This window comes from Neofelis nebulosa, chromosome 4, assembly GCF_028018385.1.
Source record: "Neofelis nebulosa isolate mNeoNeb1 chromosome 4, mNeoNeb1.pri, whole genome shotgun sequence".
Classification (NCBI taxonomy): Eukaryota; Metazoa; Chordata; class Mammalia; order Carnivora; family Felidae; genus Neofelis; species Neofelis nebulosa.
Window position 1 is genome coordinate 104901551 of NC_080785.1, and position 20198 is coordinate 104921748.

The following is a 20198-nucleotide window of genomic DNA, read 5'->3' on the forward strand; positions in this document are numbered from 1 at the left end:
CATCTTTGCCAGTGCTTGTTATTTCTTGTCTTTTTGATAATAGCCTTTTTCAACAGGTGTGAGGTTATATTTCGTGGTAGTTTTGATGTGCCTTTCTCTTATCATCAATGACATTGAGCACCTTTCCACGTATGGGTTTGCCATTTGTAAGCCTTTTTTTTGTTTTTTGGAAAAATGTCTGTTCAGAACTTCTGCCCATATTGTAATTGTGTTTTTTGTCATTGTTTTTATTGACTTGTAGGAGTTCTTATATATATATTTTGGATATTAACCCCTTAACAGATACATGATTTAAAATTGTTTCCTTCCATTCCATAGGTTGCCTATTTATTGCTGGTGTTCTTTGCTATAGAGAAGCCTTTAGGGTTGCTGCAGTTTCACTTGTTTATTTTGGTGTTTGGTATCAAATCCAAAAAAGTCATTGTCAGAACCAATCTCAAGGAGCTTACCCCTTATCTTTTCTACCAGGAGTTTTATGGCTTCAGGTTTTACATTTAATAAGTGGATTGCTTTGGGTAGTGTGGACATTTTGACAGTATTAATTCTTCCAACCCATGAGCATGGACTGTTTTCCCATTTATTGTGGCTTCTTCAGTTTCTTTCATTACTGTCTTGTAGTTTTCAGTACGTAAGTTTTTCACCTCTTTGGTTCCATTTATTTTTAGGTATTTTATTCTTTCTGATATATAATTTTGTGTGGGATTGTTTTCTTAGTTTATCTTTCTGATGTTTTATTTTTAAAGTACAGAAATGAAGCTAATTTTGTATGTTGATTTTATAACCTGCAACTTTTCTGCATTCATTTGTTTTACAGAGTTTTTTTTCTTTGTAGGTGGAGTCATTAGGGTTGTTACATATAACACCCTCCCATCTGCAAATAGAGTCCTTCTTCCTTTCCAGTCGAATGCCTTTTCCTTCTTTGATGCCTTGAACTGTTCTGTATCTCCTTGCTCTGACTGGTGCTTCCCGTACTGTGTTGAATCAAGGTGGCGAGAGTGGGCATCTGCCTGGGTTTCCCATCTCAGAGGAAGACTTTGAAAGTTTCACTGCTGAGTATGTCAGCTGGGGGTTTGTCATATATGGCCTTTGTTATGTTGAAGTTCATTTCCTCTGAACCTACTTTATTGAGAATTTTTATCGTAATGGATGGTGAATTTTGTCATGATTTTTAACCACCTATTGAGATGGTCATATGATTTTTATCCTTCATTTTCTTAATCCGGTGTATTGTACTGATGCATTTGTTTATGTTGAGGCTTCCTTGTAGCCTTGGGATAAATGTCACCTGATCATGATGTATGATGCTGTTTTTTTAAAAAAAATTTTATTATTTTAATGTTTTTATTTATTTTTGAGAGAGAGACAGAGTACTAGTGAGGGATGGGTAGAGAGAGAGGGAGACACAGAATCCGAAGCAGGCTCCAGGCTGTGAGCTGTCAGCACAGATCCCGACGTGGGGCTTGAACTCACAAACTGTGAGATCATGACCTGAGCTGAAGTTGGACACTCAACCGACTGAGCCACCAGGCGCCCTGATGTATGATCCTCTTAATGTAGTGTTGAATTTAGTTTACTAATGTTTTGTAGAGGATTTTTGCATGTCTGTTCATCCAGGATAGTGACCTCAGTTTTCATTTCTGGTAGTGTCCTTGTCTGGTATTTGTATCAGGTAATGCTGGCCTCATAAAATGAGTTTGCAAGTGTTCCCTCCTTTTGTATGTATTTTTAAATAATTTGAGAAAAATTCTATTAATTTGAGAAAAATTGGTATTAATTTTTTCTTTGAATTTTTGGTAAAATTCACCAGTGAAGCCATCTGTCTGGTCCTGGACTTTGGTTATTGGGAGGGTTTTTGATTGTTGATTTAGGCCCCTTACGAGTAATTGATATGTTCAGATTTTCTCTTTTTTCATGATTCATTCTTGGTAGGTTGTATGTTTCCATATATTTATTCATTTCTTTTAGGTTGTCCAATCTTGTTGGTATATAATTGTTCATAATAGTTTCTCGTGTTTTGTATTTCTGTGGTATGGTATGTAATGTCTCCATTTTCATTTCTGATTTTATATGCTGGAATCTGCTCTCTTCTTGGTGAGTGTAGGTAAAAGTCCATATTTTTTGTGTTTTTTTTAACTGCTTTTTGTTGATTTTTTTTTATTGTCTTTTTGGAATCTTCATTTTGCTCTGATCTTTATTGTTTTAGTCCTTCTACTTTCTTCTTTTCTTTGGGCTTCGTTTGTTCTTTTCTAGTTCCTTGAGGTGTAAAGTTAAGTGATTTGAGATATTTCTTGTTTCTTAAGCTAGGCATTTATCACTATAGACTTCCCTCAAAGAGCTGCTTTTGCTGTGTTCCGTTAAGTTTTAGTATGTTGTATTTCAGTTTCCATTTGGTTCAAGATTTTTAAAATTTTTCTTTTGATTTCTTCTTTGACCTATTGCTTATTTAGTATCATGTTGTTTAACCCTCCTGTATTTGTTAGTTTTCCTGATTTCTTGTGGTTAGGCATCTTGTTCATTCCGTAGTGGTTGGAAAAGATGCTTATAGTAATCATAAGATTTCAGTCTTCTTAAATTTTTTTTGTGGCCTAACATATGTTGTGTTCTGGAGAATGATTCATGTTCACTTGAGAAGAAACTGTATTATTATGCAGCTATTTGGTGGAATGTATTTTGTATGTTAAGTTTATCTGGTCTTTTATGTCTGTTTCCCTGTTGATTTGTGTAATTCCTTTTTTCCTTTTTCTCTTGCTCACTTTCCTTGTGATTTGAACATTTTTTATAATGTTATGTTTAAATTTGATTGATTGATTGTGAGAGTGTTAGTTGGGGGAGAGGCAGAGAGACTGGGAGAAAAAGAGTTTTAAGCAGGCTCCATTCCCAGCATGGATCCTGACCCAGGGCTCAATCTCACCACAGTGAGATCATGATCTGAGCCCATTCAAGAGCTTGATGCTTAACTGACTGAGCCACCCAGGTGCTCCTGTAATGTTATATGTAGATTTCTTCCTCTTGTGTGTACTTACTGTAGGTTTTTGCTTTGCTTTCACAGATGACTACATAAAACATCTTATAACATCTTATTTTAAACTGTTAACACTTTAAGTTCACATGCATTTTGGGTGCGCCTGGGTGGCTCAGTTGGTTAAGCACATGACTCTTGATTTCAGCTCAGGTCATGAGCCCCGCATTGGGCACTGGACTGACAGCATGGAGCTTGCTTGACATTCTCTCTCTGTCCTCTGTCTCTGCTTCTGCCCTGCTTGTGCTCGCTCTTTCTCTCTCTCTCTCTCTCTCTCTCTCAAAATAAACATAAAAATTTTTTTTCAATTGAGAAAGGTTCACATGCATTCTGAAGCTCTCTATATTTTTACTCCCCTTAGTGTTTTATGTTTTTATGTCTCTATTTAAATATTTTTTTTTGATGTTTACTTAATTTTGAGAGAGGGAAGTAGCAGGGGAGTGGTAGAGAAGGAAGGAGAGAGAGAATCTCAAGCAGGCTCCACACTGCCAATGCAGAGCCCGACATGGGGCTTGAACTCATGAACTGAGAGATTATGACCTGAAGTGAAATCAAGAGTCAGATGCTCAAGCGACTGAGCCACCCAGGCGCCCCTCTATTTAAATCTCCTTACCTTGCGTGTGCGTTAACTAATTACTGTATTTATTATGATCATAGTTATTTTTTTACTATTTGTCTTTTGTTCTTCATACAGTATTTGTAAGTGATTAAGCAGTTAACACTAGATTATTCAGAATTCCACTGTACATTGACCTTGAAATGTGCACTTTCACATGTTTTCCTGGTTACTAATTAGCATGCTTTCCTTTTAGCTTAAGGCACTCCCTTAAACATTTCTCATAAGGCCAGTCTGGTGGTGAGGAACTCCTTCAGCTTTTTATTTTGCATGAAAAAATTGAGGAGAGTTTTAAGTAAAATAGAGCTGTAAGAATATTCCAGAGAAATCCCTTGTACCCTTTGCCCAGTTTCTCCCAATGGTGATGTCTTGCAACCGTACCGACACAGAACAGTCTCCCAGGAGGGGGTATTGACATTGGTAAAATCCACTGCTGTCCTTTTTCTTTGGCCAGTTCACTTGTATTCATTTCTGTGTTAAGTTCTGTGATGTTTTATTATTTGTGCAGAGTCATATATCCACCACCATAGTCCGGATACAGATAGTTCAGTCCTGCAAGGGTTCCTGTGCTGCTTTTTCATAACTATGCCCTCCTCTTTCCTCACCCCTCCCACCCCTCTCCTTAATGTGTGATGTTAATTCTTAATTAATTGATTAATTCTTAATTCTGCCCTCCTTTTCTAAAGTTTCATCATTTAAAAAATTACAACAAAGGAATCTTGGAGAATGTAACCTTTTGCTGTTGACTTTTTTTTCCCCTCAGCATAATTTCCTACAGATTCATCCGAGGTGGTACATCTATCAGTAGTCTGTTCCTTTACTTTACTGAGTTAGTGTCCCACAGGGCATATACCTATACAGCTTGTTTAACTTTTAATCTGTTCTAGGACATCTGGACCGATCCCAAGTTTTGACTGTTAAAATTAAAGCTTTTGTAAACTTTGTGTACAAGTTTTCATGTGAAAATAATTTACCGTGTCAGAAGACTAATTGTGGGTGGTATTACAGTTAATTTTCCGTTCCCATCAGCAGTATCTGCGTGGTCCAGTTTCTCTGTGCCCTACTCCACATGTGGTATTGTGTAACTGTTGTTGAGTTTGTCTCCATGAAAGTTACTTAGCAGTATCCCATGATGGTTGGCATTTGCATTTCCCTAGTTGCTAATGATGTTGATCAGGTTTTGTTATGCTTATTTGCCACCTGCACTTCCTTTTTGATGAAGTATCTGATGCTCATTTTCTGCCTGAATTGTTTGCTTTTCTACTGTTGAGTGAGGAGGGCTCTTTGTATATTCTAGATGTAGTCTTTTTCTGAGAGGTTGTTTGTAAATATTTTCTCCTAGATTTTAGCTTCTCCTTTCTTCCTCTTCACATGGGTTTTTAAGGAAAAAAGTGTATCATTTTTATGAGTTCAAGTGTATCAATTGTTCCTTTTATGGGTTGTGCTTTTTTTGGGTCAAATATAGGAACTCTGCATAGTCCTACATTCTGAAGATTTTCCTCCCTTTTTAAATTTTTTTACATTTTCCATTGGTATCTGTGATCATTTTCAGTTAGCTTTTGCTTTATACATGAGATTTAGGGCAAGGCTATTTTTGTTGTTACTGTTTTGCCCCTGGGTATTGCATTTCTTCCTCATTTGTTAAAAATGCTGTCCTTTATCCACTGAATAGCTTTAGTACCTTTGTTAAACCATAGCTGAGAGTATTTGTGTGGCCCTCTTTCTGGGTTCTTTATTATTTTCCTGTCTTTGTGTTTATGCCTCCCTCAGTACCTCACTATCTCAGCCAAAACAGCCTTAATGACGAGCAGTTATTCATCGCATTGTATTCCTGTCTTTTCAGGATTGCTTTCACTATTTTAATATTCGTGCTCCATTAAATACATTTTACAATGAGTTTGTGTATGTCTGCAAAAACCTTTGGGATTCTTGTAGGAATTCTGCTGATCAGTCCTGCCCAGGGGCACCTTGTTGTGTTGGCTTTGCTTTATTGCGCTTCACAGATACTACGTTGTTTTTTTGTTTGTTTGTTTGTTTAGTTTTTTTTTTTTTTTTTTACAAATTGAAGTTTCCAGACTTAGGGGAAGAAGCCGCTGCAGAAACAGCAAGAGAACTGGAATCAGAAGTAGAGCCTGAAGACCAAATTGCTGCATCTCATGATACAAGTTGAACGGATAAGGAGTTGCTTCTCAGGGAGGAGGAAAAAAGTGGTTTCTTGAGATGGAAGCCACAGCTGGTGAAGATGCTGTGAAGATTGTGGGAATGACAATAAAGGATTTAGAATATTCCATCAACCTGGCAGGTGAAGCAGTGGCGGCCGCGTTTGAGAGGATTGATTCCAATTTTGAAGGAAATTATGTGGGTAAAATGCCATCAAACAGCATCACATGCTGTAGAGAGATCATTTGTGAAAGCAAGAGTCAGTTGCTGTAGCAGAGTTCATCGTTGTCTGATTTTAAGACATTGCCACGGCCACCGCATCCTTCAGCCGCCACCCTGATCAGTCAGCAGCCGCCAGCATCGAGGCAGGACCCTCCACCAGTAGAAGTGCGACTTCCTGATAGTTCAGATGAAGGCTAGTGTTTCTTAGCCAAAAAGTAATTTTTAATTAAGGTACGTACATTGTTTTTTTAGACAGAAAGCTATTGCACACTTAATAAACTACAGTATTGTGAAAGTACAATTTTTTCTATGTATGCCCAGGGAAAACAAAAACTTCATTTGACTCATTTTATTGTGATATTCACTTTACTGTAGTGGTCTTGGAGCCAAACCCACCTTTGTAGAAGTTTGGGAATAACTTAACACTTTGACTGTGTTCGTTCTTCTAATCCATGAACGTGCTGTCTCTATATCTCTTTAAGTCTTCTTTAATTTTTTAAATCATCTTCCTGTAATTTTTAGCATACATAACCTGCTAGCATGAACTGTGTCTTGGGGTCCCTGGGTGGCTCAGTTGGTTGAGTCTCCAGTTCTTGACATTGGTTCAGGTCATGATCCCACAGTTCTTGGGACTGAGCCCCACATTGGGCTCTGTGCTGACAGTGTGGAGCCTGCTTTGGATGCTCTCTCCCCTCTCTCTCTGCCCCTCTCCTGCTCACGAGCACATACAGGCCTTCTCTCCCTCCCTCTCTCTCTTTCTCTCTCAAAGAAACTTTAAAAAAAAAAAAAGGAAATACTGTGTTTTAATTTTAGTTTCCTTATGTTCACCGTTTATGCCTAGTAATGCATTTTATCAGTGTGTGTTGATCTTGTTTCTGAGGTCCTTGCTGAACTTGCATATTAGTTCTAGGTCTTTTGTATTGTGGAGTGTTTTATGTTCCTTGAGATTTCCTTTGCTGATGATCATGTCATCTCCAGTTTCATTTTTTTCCTTTCCAGTCTGTGCATTTGCCTCCATATTGATTTTTTTGACTTCTTGAAGTAGCCAAAGCATCCAGTGCTTTATGAGTTTGAATATGAGTAGTGAGAGTAGATTTCCTTTTTCTGAGCTTATGGAGAAAGCATCCATTCTTTCAGCATGAAGTACGACGTTTCTTATAGGTGTTTTATAGATGCTTTTTGTAAATGATTTTGAGACCGTGCCCCTGTAATCTTACTTTGGTAAAATTTTTATTAACAGTAGGTATTGGATGTTGTCCAAGACTTTTCTGAGTTAATTAATTGTTATGATAATATGATTTCTCTTCTTTTACTTGTGGATTACATTGATTGGTTTTAGAATATTGAAGCAACCTTGTATATATGAAATAAATCACACATGGTCATGGTGGATTTAGTTTAATATTGAGAATTTTTGCATGTAAGTTCATGAGAGATATTAGTCCATAGTTTTCCTTTAATTAATTAATTAATTTTTTTTTTTTAGTGTTTATTTACTTTTCAGAGAGAAAGAGACAGAGAGAGATACAGAGCATGAGTGGGGGAGGGGGCAGAGAGAGACAGAGGCACAGAATCCTAAGCAGGCTCCAGGCTCTGAGCTGTCAGCACAGAGCCTGATGCGGGACTCGAACTCATGAACCATGAGATCATGACCTGAGCTGAAGTCAGATCCTTAACTGACTGAGCCACCCAGGTACCCCTCCTTTAATTTATTTTTTAATGTTTATTTATTTTTGAGAAAGAGAGAGGCAGACTGCAAGTGGGGGAGGAGCAGAGAGAGGGAGACATGGAATCCAAAGCAGGCTCCAGGCTCTGACCTGTCAGCACAGAGCCCAATGTGGAGCTTGAACCCACGAACCGTGAGATCATGACCTGAGCCAAAGTTGGATGCTTAACCCACTGAGCCATCCAAGCGCCCCTAGAAGAGATTTTTTAAATTCAGCATTAATTTTTGAAATATTTGTTGGAATTTTATGAAACCTGGATATTAACATTTAGGGAGCTTTTTCTTACATGTTTAGTTCCTTTACTAGTTACAGAACTGTTCAGATCATTGTTTTTATTATAGTTGAATTTTTATAGTTTGTGGTGTGTGAAGAATTAATCCATTTCTCAGTTGTCCTTCGCTTGAGCATAGAGTTGTGTGGAATTTTCTGTTATTGACCTTTAATGTCTCTTAGTGATACTCTCCATTTCATTGCGGACATTTCCATTGGGTCTTCTCTTATTTTTGTCACTCACATTAGAGCTTTATTATTTTTATTGATCTTTATGAAGAATCAGCTTTTTGTGATAGTGACTTTATTGTTTTCCTGTTTTCAATTTCATTAAATTTTGCTTCCACTTTATTATTTCCTTTCTTCTGTTTGCCTCCTTCCTTGTCTTACTTGTAGCTTCTTGAGACAGGTTACTTCTGTTCCTTTGTCTTGTCTCATAGAAAGGTTCATGCTGTAGATCTCCATTTCAGCTTAGCTGTAGCTCTGTCTCACGTATTTTGACATGTCATTGATTTTATTTTATTTCTCCAAGTTTTTATTTAAATTCCAGTTAACACACAGTGTGATAATCAGTTTCAGGTGCAGAATTTAGTGGTTCATCACTCTCCTACATCACCCAGTGCTCATCACAGGTGCCGTCCTTAATCCCCATTCCCTGTTTCCCCCATTTCCCTACTTCCCTTCCTTCTGGTGACCAGCAGCTTGTTCTTCATGGTTAATAGTCTGTTTCCTACTTTGCCTCCCTCTCTGTTTCCCCCCTGTGTTCATTTGTTTTGTTTCTTAAAACTTTCAAGTGAGTGAAATCATAGAATATTTGTCTTTCTGATTTTGCTTAGCATAATACTTTCTAGCTCCATACACATTGTTGTAAATGGCAAGATTTCATTCTTTTTTGTGTCTGAGTAATATTCCATTCTATAAATATACCATGTCTTTATCCATTCTTCAGTCGATGAACATTTGGGCTCTTCCTATAATTTGGCTATGGTAGATAATGGTGCCATAAACATTGGAGTGCATGTATCCCCTTCAAATCAGTATTTTTTTATCCTTTCACTGTTTGCAGATGACATGATACTCTATATAGAAAACCTAAAAGACTCCTCCAAAAAATTGCTAAATTGGTAACACGAATTCAGTAAAGTTGCAAGGTACAAAATCAACGTGCAGAAATATTTTAACATTTCTATACATCGATGATGAAGCAGCAGAAAGAGAAATCAAGGAATCGGTTCCACTTATAATTGCACCAAAAACCATAAAATTCCTAGGAATAGACCTAATCAAAGAGGTAAAAGATCTATACTCTGAAAACTATAAAACACTGGTGAAAGACATTGAAGAAGACACAAAGAAATGGAAAAACATTCCATGCTCATGGACTGGAAGAACGAGCATTGTGAAAATGTCCATACTACCCAAAGCAGTCTACACATTTAATGTAATCCCTTTCAAAATACCACAAGTGTTTTTCATAGAGCTAGAACAGATAATCCTGAAATTTGTGTGGAACCACAAAGACCCTGAATAGCTAAAGCAATCTTGAAAAAGCAAAGCAAAGTTGGAGGCATCACAATTCCAGACTTCAAGTTACATTACAAAGCTGTAGTGATCAGAACAGTATGGTACTGTCACAAAAATAGATCAGTGGAACAGAATAGAAACCCAGAAGTGGACCCACAACTATATGGTCAATTAATCTTTGACAAAGCAGGAAGGAATATCCCAATGGGAAAAAGACAAGTTTCTTCAACCAGTGGCATTGGGAAAACTGGTCAGGATCATGCAAAAGACTGAAACTGGACCACTTTCTTACACCTTACACAGAAATAAAATCCAAATGGATGAAAGACCTAAATGTGAGACCTGAAGCCATAATAATTCTACACAAGCAGTAGTTTCTCTGATACAGGCTGTAGCAACTTATTACTAGCTATGTCTCCTGAGGCAAGGGAAACAAAGCAAAGATAAACTGTTGGGATTATATCAAAATAAAAAGCTTCTGCACAGTGAAGGAAGCAGGCAACAAAATCAAAAGGCAACCTACAGAATGGGAGAAAATATTTGCAAATGACATATCTGATAAAAGGTTAGTATCCAAAATATATAAAGAACTTCTCAAACTCAACACGCAAACAACAAATAATCCAATTGAAAATGGGCAGAAGACAAGAAAAGACATTTTTCCAAAGAAGAGATGGCCAACAGACACATGAAAAGATGCTCAATATCACTCATCATCAGGGAAATGCAAATCAAAACCACAGTGAGATACCATGTCATACCTGTCAGAATGGCGAAAATGGACAACACAAGAAACAACAAATGTTGGCAAGGCTGTGGAGAAAGGGGACTCCTCTTGTGCTGTTGGTGGGAATGGAAACTGGTGCAGCCACTCTGGAAAACAACGTGGAGGTTCCTCAAAAAGTCAAAGAACTACCCTATGATCCAGCAATCACACTACTGGTTATTTACCCAAAGGATGTCACTGATTTCAGTACTTTTAAATTTGTTGAGCTTTGTTAGATGGTTCAGAACATGATCTATCTTGGTAAATGTTGTGTGAGTACTTGGAAAAAAAAGTGTATTCTTGTTGGGTGGTTTTTTTTTGTATGTAGTTGATTATATCATGTTGGATGATAGCATTGTTTATATCTTTTTCTGGTCTTGGGGGTTTTCTGTGCAGTATTTCCACCAGCACCAGTTGCTGGTCAGGCGTGTTAACTCCCCATTTCCCCTTCTCCAGGTCCTGGCAGCTACCATTCAAATTTCTGTTCCTTTGAGTTTGACTCTTCTATATATTGCATATAATTTCAGTAGTATAGTAATTTTTGTGATTGGCTTATTTCACTTAGCATAATGTTCTCAAGATTCATCCATATTTTACCATGTCTTACAATTTTCTTCCTTTTAAAAGCTAACATTCCATTGTACATTTATGCCAAATTTTGTTTATCCATTCATCCATTGATAGACATACAGGTTACTTTCACTTTTTGGCTCTTGTGAATAATATGTCTGAAAACATGAGTGTTTATGGAATGTTTAATATATCTGTTAAATCTGTTTGGTGTATAGTGTTGTCCAAGTCTGATGGTTCCTTATTGATTGTGTGTCTAAATATTCTACCCGTTATTGAAATTGGAGTATGAAGTCTTCTAATATTATGTGTTGACGTCATGTTTTTTCTTCAGTCCTGTTAGTATTTGCTTTATATGTTTATATAAACGTATGTGTTTGGTGCATATATATTTATAATTATTACATTGTCCCTTTGAAATGACTCTTTAATCATTACATAATGCATGACGTTCTTTGTCTTTTATGATAGTTTTTTATTCTGCGAAGGGGATTTTTTTCCCAGATGTAAAAACAGCATCCTTGCTGCCTGGTTTTCATCTGCATATCTCTTTTTATCCTCCACTTTCCGTGTGTGAATCCCCTTAAATATAAAGTCACTTTCTTGTACACAGCATAGAGTTAGTTGCATCTTGTTTTATCCACGAAGCCACTCTGTGCTTTTTGACGAGGGGGATTAATCTGTTTATATTTAAAGTAATTATTGTTAGGTGGGGGTTTACTATTTCAAGTTTGTTTATTGTTTTTGGTCTGCTGTGTAGTTCGTTACTGTCTTCCTCTGTTGCTGTCTTCCTCTGCTTTTTGATGAATTTTTTGTACTGATATGCTTTGATTCTTTGCTTGAGATATTTTCTTTGTCGTTATCATGAAGCTTGTATATAAATCTTACATTTATAACAGTCTGTTTTAGTGGATAACGTAATTGCATATGAAAACTCTATATTTTTGTCCCCTCCCCCGACACTTTGTTATTGGGGTCACAGTTTACACCTTTTGTATTGTACACCCATGAACAGATTTTCGTAGTTGCATTTATTGTTAATACTTATGTCTTTAACATTTTTACTAGCTTTAAGTATGATGTGTGCGTCACCCTTATAGTATTCCGTTATTCTGTATTTGCATATATATTTACCTTTACCAGCGAGATTTACACTTTTCATTCTCTTTATGTTGCAATCTAACATCGTCTTACTTCGTCTTGATGAACTCCCTCTAACACTTCTTGCAAGGCAGTGCTCTCCCTGAGGTTCTGGGGCTTCTGGTGGTGTCAATCTCCTTCAGTTTGAAAAGTCTCCTCTCCTTCATTATTAAAGGGCAGTTTTGATGGGTATGGTATTTTTGGTATTGTTGGCAGTTTCTTTTTCTTCCTGAACTTTGAATATATTATTACACACTTTTCTGCCTGCACGGTTTCTGTTGAGAAATCCACTGATATCCTAAGGTGGTAGGGGTACCCCTTTTTTGACTGGTTGTTTTTCTCCAGCTGGTTTCATAATTCAGTCTTGGTGAACTTTGACAATTTTAGTTATAATGTTTCTTGGTGTCCTTGGTAGTACTGATTAGTACAACCCTTTTGGGATTCTTTAAGCTTCATGAATCTGGATGTCTGTTCCTCTCCCCAGATTTAGGAAGTTCTTTGGTTTTATTTCTTTAAATTAGCTTTCTAATTTCTTTGTGTTTCTCTTATATTATGGGACCTCCATAATGCATATATTGATTTAGTTGATGATGTCAAATGAGTCTTGTGGGTTTTTTCACTTTTTCTTTTCTCTTAGACTGGATAATTTCAAATGATCTGTCTGTGAAGTTTGCTGGTTTCTTTTTTTTTTTTGGTTTTTGGTTTTTGGGTTTTTTTTTTTTTTTTTTTCTCTGCTTCATCAAATCTGCCTTTGAAGCTCTCTCTTGAATTTTTCCATTCAGTCATTGTATTCTTCATACCAGAATTTCTGTTTGGTTCTTTTTTATGGTTTCTGTCTCTTTGTTGAAATTTTATTTGTTTATTGTTTCCTGTTTTGTTATTTCTCAGTGTTTTCTTGTAGCTTACTGAGCTTCTTTAAATTTATTTTGAATACTTGGTTAGGCAATTCATGGATCTTCATATCTTTGTAGTCAACTATTGGAACTTTTTTGTTGTTGTTGTTCCTTTATGGTGTCATATTTCCCTGATGATTTGTGATCCTGGTGGCTTTGGCTGGTGTCTGAACATTTAAAGAAATTGCCACTTTCTCCAATCTTTGTGGTCTTGCTTTAGGAGAGAATGACCTGACTAGAGATTTGGTGGGGTGAGGTGGGGAGGGGAATCTCTTAAACCTTTTCAGTGGATGCACCTGCTGAATTCCCCTAGCTCTGTCTCTTGGGGGAAATGTATTAGAATTGTTTCCCTTCCTCAATCCGATAGAGCCATGCTGGGTACCGAGAACCAATCAGGTATTTAGGGCAACTCAGTCCTTTTCCCTCTGGCGATGGCCTGAAATGCCAGGGCTTTGTGTGACAGTGCCACTTTTCTCCCTCCCTACTGAAGGAAGTATTTTGATTATTTTGCCCCTGTGTAGCCTGTGGAGTCATGCCAGCTGCCCAAAGGGTCACCTTTCTCTTTTCCCTGAAGCAGTCCACTTAGATTCTTGGCCGATGGGTATGAGTGCCATTTCTCTCCCTCTTTCCTGAAAGGGAATTTCAGGTTTGTATACATTTTCCACATTTTGCAGAGTTAAACTTGTTACTCAATTTCACTCTGGTTGCTTAGCTCTGTGTGCCATCTGTTGGAGTTCATGGTGTCCTGGCTCATTCCCATGAGACTCCATCCCTTTTCTTTGTTCATAGCTTTCCCTAGATGATCCAGCCTTGCTGATTTCCTCTGAGTTCTGGGTACAGACAGAGAAGTAGACCACCAGGAGCAGGCCTCATGGACAGTGCTCCACAAGGCTGGGAAGCCAGACCTTCACATGGCACTGTCTCTCCCCCGTGGGATAAGTTGTGGGCCAGAAGGATCTTTCCAGGTTTTGAGTTTTGCTGGCCCAGGGGAGCAGTGATGTAGTCAAAGTGAAACTGTTCTTCTAACCATTTTCAGTGTATCCTATCTTGGGTTTTGTGGTCCATGGGGATGCTGGAACATTTCTAGTATATATTAAAGAGTTCTTACAAAGTGTTTTCACCCACAGATTACTGTCCAAACAGTGTTTCTGTGTAAGGTGAAAACTGGGACTTCTGTTCTGCCATCTTACTGATGTCTTTCTTTTGGGGGTCCAAATTAACAATCTAGTTAACAATCTTTTAAGTCCAATTAACAATCTCTGCTTTTTAATTGGAATATTTAGACCAGTTACATTTAATTTAATTACATTTGGATTTAAATACAACACCCTTCTATGGGGGGGGGGGGTGCTTCCGTCTATTCTTTATAACATTTTCCCTTTGATTCTGCTTTCTTTTGGTTGATTGTGCCTTGTGCCTTGTAAAAAGAAATAATTCTGTTTCATATCCTGCCTTGTCCATTGCCTTATTATTTTCAAATAAAACAACTGCTTTATGTGGATTGGTTTCTATCATTCCACTACATACCAGTTACACTGGTTTTCTATTCTTCAGGTTTTGTTCCTTCCCTATATATATTTTTTGGATTGATTAAACTTTATCTTCCCTCTGTTATTTGGATGTTATACATTCTTTTCTTACTCTTTTTGTGGGTTTGCTTCAAATTTTAAGATGTATTCTTTTTTTTTTTTAATTTTTTTTTTAACATTTTATTTATTTTTGAGACGGGGAGAGACAGAGCATGAACAGGGGAGGGTCAGAGAGAGGGAGACACAGAATCTGAAACATGCTCCAGGCTCTGAGCTGTCAGCACAGAGCCCGACGCGGGGCTCGAACCCACGGACCGCGAGATCATGACCTGAGCCGAAGTTGGCCGCTTAACCGACTGAGCCACCCAGGCACCCCAAGATGTATTCTTGATAGCAGAACCAAAAGTTACTTATTTTAGTTTCCAAAAAAGTACAAGGGACATAAAGACCTATAACTCTGATGACCTGATCATTTTTATGGGTTTTTTTCAACACTATTTTAGTTCTTTTAAAAGTTTTTCTTATTATTATTAATATTGTTTCAAAATTTCAATGTCTATGTAGATAGATCCACAGTTTTATCCATTTCCTTGTTAACTTTTCCTTCTTGCATCTCTGTCCATCCTTCTCATGTCATATTTTTCTCCCAGAATTTATTTTTCCATTGAGATCTGAGGATTCATTGCCGTCATCCTTTCTGGAATGTTTCTGCTGGAATAACTTTGAAAATTACCTTTTTGCCCCATTTGTTTCTCTAGAACTTCTATTTTTAATATGTTTTAGATGATCTCATTGATTTCTCCATATTTCTGCTACTGTCCTACTTTTTTCTTTTTTATGTTCTGTAATGAGTAATCTCAGATATTTATTGTATTACATTATTTTGCCTCCCACTGGGCCTATTCTGATGTTCAGTCTGTCCATTGAGTTTCTAATTTCACTCCAGTTTGCAAGCCATTTATCATTTGTAGTTTAGGGAGGTTGTTTTACAAATGTACTTTACCTTGTTTTATGGTATAAATTTCCTTTTTCATGTTTTCATATCACTTTTGTGTCTTTATGTATTTTAAACATACTGTATATCATTTTTGTGTCTTAGGTAACTGAAATTCTGTTGTGTGACTTTCTCGATGTTCTAATTTGGCGGTTTGCTGTTTCTTCTTTTGCTTCTCATTTCATCCTTTTCCTTATAGTTCTGGTTGCTGAAGTCATGTTTATCAGCCTTTATTGGTAGATAGTCCCTTTGCCTAAGTTGTGGGTACGCTTCTGCAGGATTTCTGGGTTTGCTTCTGCCTAACTCTCCAGGGTTGTTCTCAAAAAAAGCCACATTTTATGTTAACTTCTAGTTTGGGGATCTTATACCACATAGAAAATGCAATAAAAACCCAAACCCACCTGAAAGCAAACCATTGTGTAGGAATTCCCAGAGGAGTTTTTGCTTTCCCCAGCCCTCCACTCCATAGTCCCCTTCCAACACCCTTCCTCCCTCAGCTTTGATAAAGAAGCTTTCTTGTTAATTCCCTTTTGTGATTGAATGTTTTTCTTGGCTCAGTTTTTTACAGAGTCTTTTTTTTTTTTTAAACAGGTTTAAGACTTTTTCCCCTATGTCTTTAGGCTGGTAAGTTAAAACACTCTAGAATACTCAGACTGGCATGAAATGAATCAGGAATCTAGCTACTATTACATTTGTAGTTTTTTCCTCATTTTTGGCCTCCCTCTCTGTCTCTTCCTAGCCTCCTCCTTTTATCTTCTCTCATTGTTGAAATATATTCAGTTAGGTGATTTTTAGCAGGAGGATTTTTCAGGGTATCTAGGACGCCATATAGTTGAAAATGGAAATTGTTTCTTGTACTTTTCGGGGGAGGGGAGGGTGCGTGTGGGGGAGGGGCAGAGAGAAGGGGACAGAGGATCCAAAGCGGGCTCTACGCTGACTGAGAGTCTGACAGCAGTGAGCCAGTGAACCATGAGATCATGACCTGAGCCAAAGTTAGACACTCAGCCAACTTACCACCCAGGTGCCCCAGTTTCTTGTATTTTTAAATGTCTTTTCCATACTCCCACTGCCTGCAACTTGCTTTTTTCAATTAGTAATATACTACTTTAAAAATTCTTAATATGACCATTTAAATCTCAATAATTTCAAAACATGAATTAGTTTGCCTTTAATCTTTCTTCCTTAAGAGCCTCGTGTTCCAGTGCAAGTTTTAATCCCTCTGGAACAATCAGTACTTCAGTGACATCGCTAAGGAAGAGTAGATTCTTTGGTCTTTTGCTGCAGGGTTGAAGTCATCTCCACCTTGCAAATTTAACCTTTTCTGTTCTGAAGTGCTGGGATTCAGTGTGCATCTCAGGAATGGGTTCCAACTTCCATGGATTTCACACTGTTATATAAACTTGTACTTTCCTCCTCCTGCTTTCGGTCCTGCTTTGAGACTGAGCTTTATCCCCTAGTTCTGTGCCCAACTCACTGATGTGTACACAGTACCCATGTTATAGTGTTCCCGCCACAAAGACGACTTTGTATTTCTGTTTAATCATTTTTTATAGTTCTCCATTGGGACCTTCTCTTGTGAGATAGGATGTCCTTTCTCTCACTTGCTCCCTGAGCACTAGTATCTCTGATCTTTTTTGTGCAAATTCACAGCTCTGTCCATTACATCCAAGACACCTTTAAGCTTCTGTCTCCGTTTTTGTTTCTTAATTCCATCCCCAATTGATGACCATAGTTATTTTTTCCACAGAGGTTTCCAAATGTAGGCGTTCACCAAGAGTTTCTAGAGGACTCTAACTTACAGGTGTAATACCCAACACCTGGAAGATATTAGTTCTCCCCAGTAGATGTTGGAGCTCCAGTTGGACTCTATTCTTATACAATGTATGGCATGTGTGATCTATTACAGAACTACCATAATGTTAAGTAGCTACTGCCTTCTGGGCTAATGTAATGCTTAATGTATTAAGCAGATAGGACAGCCTTTCCAGTCACTTTTGTTCACTACCTAACTTGGTTGGCATGGTCAGTGGAGCAGACTGTGGTATTTAACATAAGCTGTTCAACTTCTCTCTGTAAAAGTTCATACACTTTACAGGCTGTTCATTGTTGAGATAGTAATGGCTTCTCATTCCAGCCCTGTAATTAATGTTCAGTCGTTGTAGAACATAGTCCTTCCGTATATGCTTAATCATTCTTTAAAGTTTTTTGAGGGTGGTGAAGGAAGGAGTAGCATGGGCTGGGAAGTGTAGTATTTATTCAGCCAGGTATATTCTTTATATCTTAGACCAGATGATTAATTTATGGAGGGTTTCTATAATTACAGTTTCTTCTTATATCATCCACACTGATCCAAAAAGTTTTATGTTAAAATTTGTAATCCTTACCCACTCAGAGAATTTGTCAGTTTCACCCTTTGGTATAAGTAATTAACCCCACATCAACCATCAACATACTTAGTATAAAAAATTTAATGATTCAAACAATTTTTTGCCTTTTTTTTTTTTTAATCAGAGATCTATCCTTATTCTTTTTAGAGGGAAAATAGGAAACAGGAATCTAATTTATCTGATCATTTTTCTCCCTAACAGGTTTTCTCATGTTTAGTTGCAGTGATTTAGTTAGTTAGTTAGTTAGAGGTGGTGTTAGGAAGCTGAGTGATTATGTTTGTGCTCCTGTAACTTTTAATTATGGTCTGGCATTTAAATATGGCTAATCAGATACCAGATTTATATCTAATTAATTCTTAAGTATTTCCTTACCCCAAATTTATGTTTAACCAAATAAACAGTAACAAATTTACCAAAGTTTATCAAAAGCAAAAACAAACCATTTAAACTATAGAAAGCTGGTAAGTAATTGACGAATAGAATATTTGCCTTAAATGCAGTATATTGAAAACATTGGTATAGTTATTTAGAATAAATTTTCATGCAAGGAAAATTTGCAAGAAATGCGAAGAAGTCAGTAAGTTGAGGTACACCTTCAGTGGTTAGAGATCAGCATGAGTCCATTCATTTGTGCTCCTGACCTGATTCGAAGTTCCCAGTTAGAGTGGTAAAATTGAGGAGAACTTACTGGCTTGTAGAGGGTTTGAACTCATGCCCCTACTTCCTGCTTTAACACTGAAAAGCATAAAAATCTCTTGTTAATTTTAAGACTCACACCAGAATAATTATTACAGGCAAAAAGGTAATTAATTATAGATCAGAATGATGCCTTAATTATTTTGTTAATTTAATTTTGGGAGCACAGAAGTGGAAATTTTAACATTTGCTGTATTTCCTCTTGATTTTAAACCTAATTTTTCTTTGTGGAAAGAGTAGAGGGTATTCCTTTTTAAAGGAATGCTTTTTAAAGATTCTTAAAGTACATTTTTAAAGCACGTTAATTGTTGGAGTACATTTCTTAGAGTGTATTTAACTCCACAAAGAGCTGTTTTGATTTTGCTCATATGCCCATTCATATATTATTCAAAATCCAAAGGGGCCAAAATGCTGGTAATATATCCAAATGGTTTCTTTGTAGCTGTATTTGAAGTCTATTTGGAAATCTGATGTTTATAGGTGACATTTTCAAATTTTTATATGTTATTTATATCCTGTGAATGCAAGAATAAATAAGGACCTCAGGAATTTGTTTTCACTGCCTCTAAATATGTAAGCACCCTTATTTGTTCTCAAATTAACTTATTTCTGGTAATAATTTTCTCATATTGTATTTCAATTTTAGGCTAAAAATCTTATAGAGAGATTTTTTAATCAACAAGTAGAAGTTCTAGGCAGACGTGCAGAGCCATTGCCCGAAATATACTATATTGAAGGTACTCTTCAAATGGTATGGATTAATCGCTGCTTTCCAGGGTATGGAATGAATACCCTAAAACATCCAAAATGTCCTGAATGCTGTGGTATGTAATGAACTATAATTTCATGGTTTATATTTATGAAACCTTCCTTCTTTTCATGACCCTAAGTGAATGCCTAGTATTTATTTTTACTATCACTTAGATCTTTAGCTGATTTTAAGCAGTGTGTTTGAAAAGACTATGTGAGCTTGAAGATACAAAAGAAAAAAAAGCTGGCTTAACTTGGGCCTTGTATTAATATTCTAGCAAAGAGGGGTTAGGGGCGTTAGGCAGTTGTCTGGGAGGACACACAGATAATGGATGTGAGTCATTTACTTACCCTAAAAAGAGACAAATTCTATTTTTTAGAATCCGTTATTGATGAGTTTACATTTGTACAGTTTAGACTAGCTATATTCTTACTTTCTCTTTTTTGCAATAAGTATATGAATTATTTTCTTATCAGTTGTTTTTTTTCTGACTTTTGATCGGAGCTCCAGGGCTATCTGGAGCTATCTGTGCTATCTGGCTTTCATCTGTCTTTTCCTTATTAAAGAAGAGAGTTCTATAGCGGCTGTTTAGAATAAGTTAATTCATGGATTCAGAGTCTTTGAATTTCTGTTTTCAAAAGTTGAATGAAGCAATTAATCTTCAGTTTTAAAAGGCTTTCTAATAGCAACATCAGTAAATTAGTACCATTTTCATTCAGTCTTCTCTGATTGTTCTTTTCTACTCTCTATCTTAAGTTAGATAAAAATCCTTTTAGTATAATAGAGCATTAAATTTTCTTTTTCCTTTGCTTGACTTAATTGGTAGATAATACTTTTCCTTTTTTTTTCTGATTGAGTTTTTGGTTAAGGATATGAAATTTGACAAAATGTACTTGAAAAATTATCTTAGGAAATATGACACAGATTTAACAAA

At 36.8% G+C, this 20198-nt stretch overlaps 1 protein-coding gene across 3 annotated transcripts in view; it reads left to right on the plus strand.

The window, feature by feature from the left end:
- Nucleotides 1–20198, plus strand: part of ZPBP (zona pellucida binding protein) — a 116138-nt gene that overhangs the window by 58635 nt on the left and 37305 nt on the right. For all 3 annotated transcript variants that reach the window (XR_009260626.1, XM_058725583.1, XM_058725582.1), the window contains one exon: nt 19160–19337. Coding sequence is in view for 2 of the 3 variants with exons in the window: in XM_058725583.1 (XP_058581566.1) it covers nt 19160–19337 (178 nt within the window). In the remaining variant the exon portion in view is untranslated. The remainder of the gene's footprint in view (nt 1–19159; nt 19338–20198) is intronic.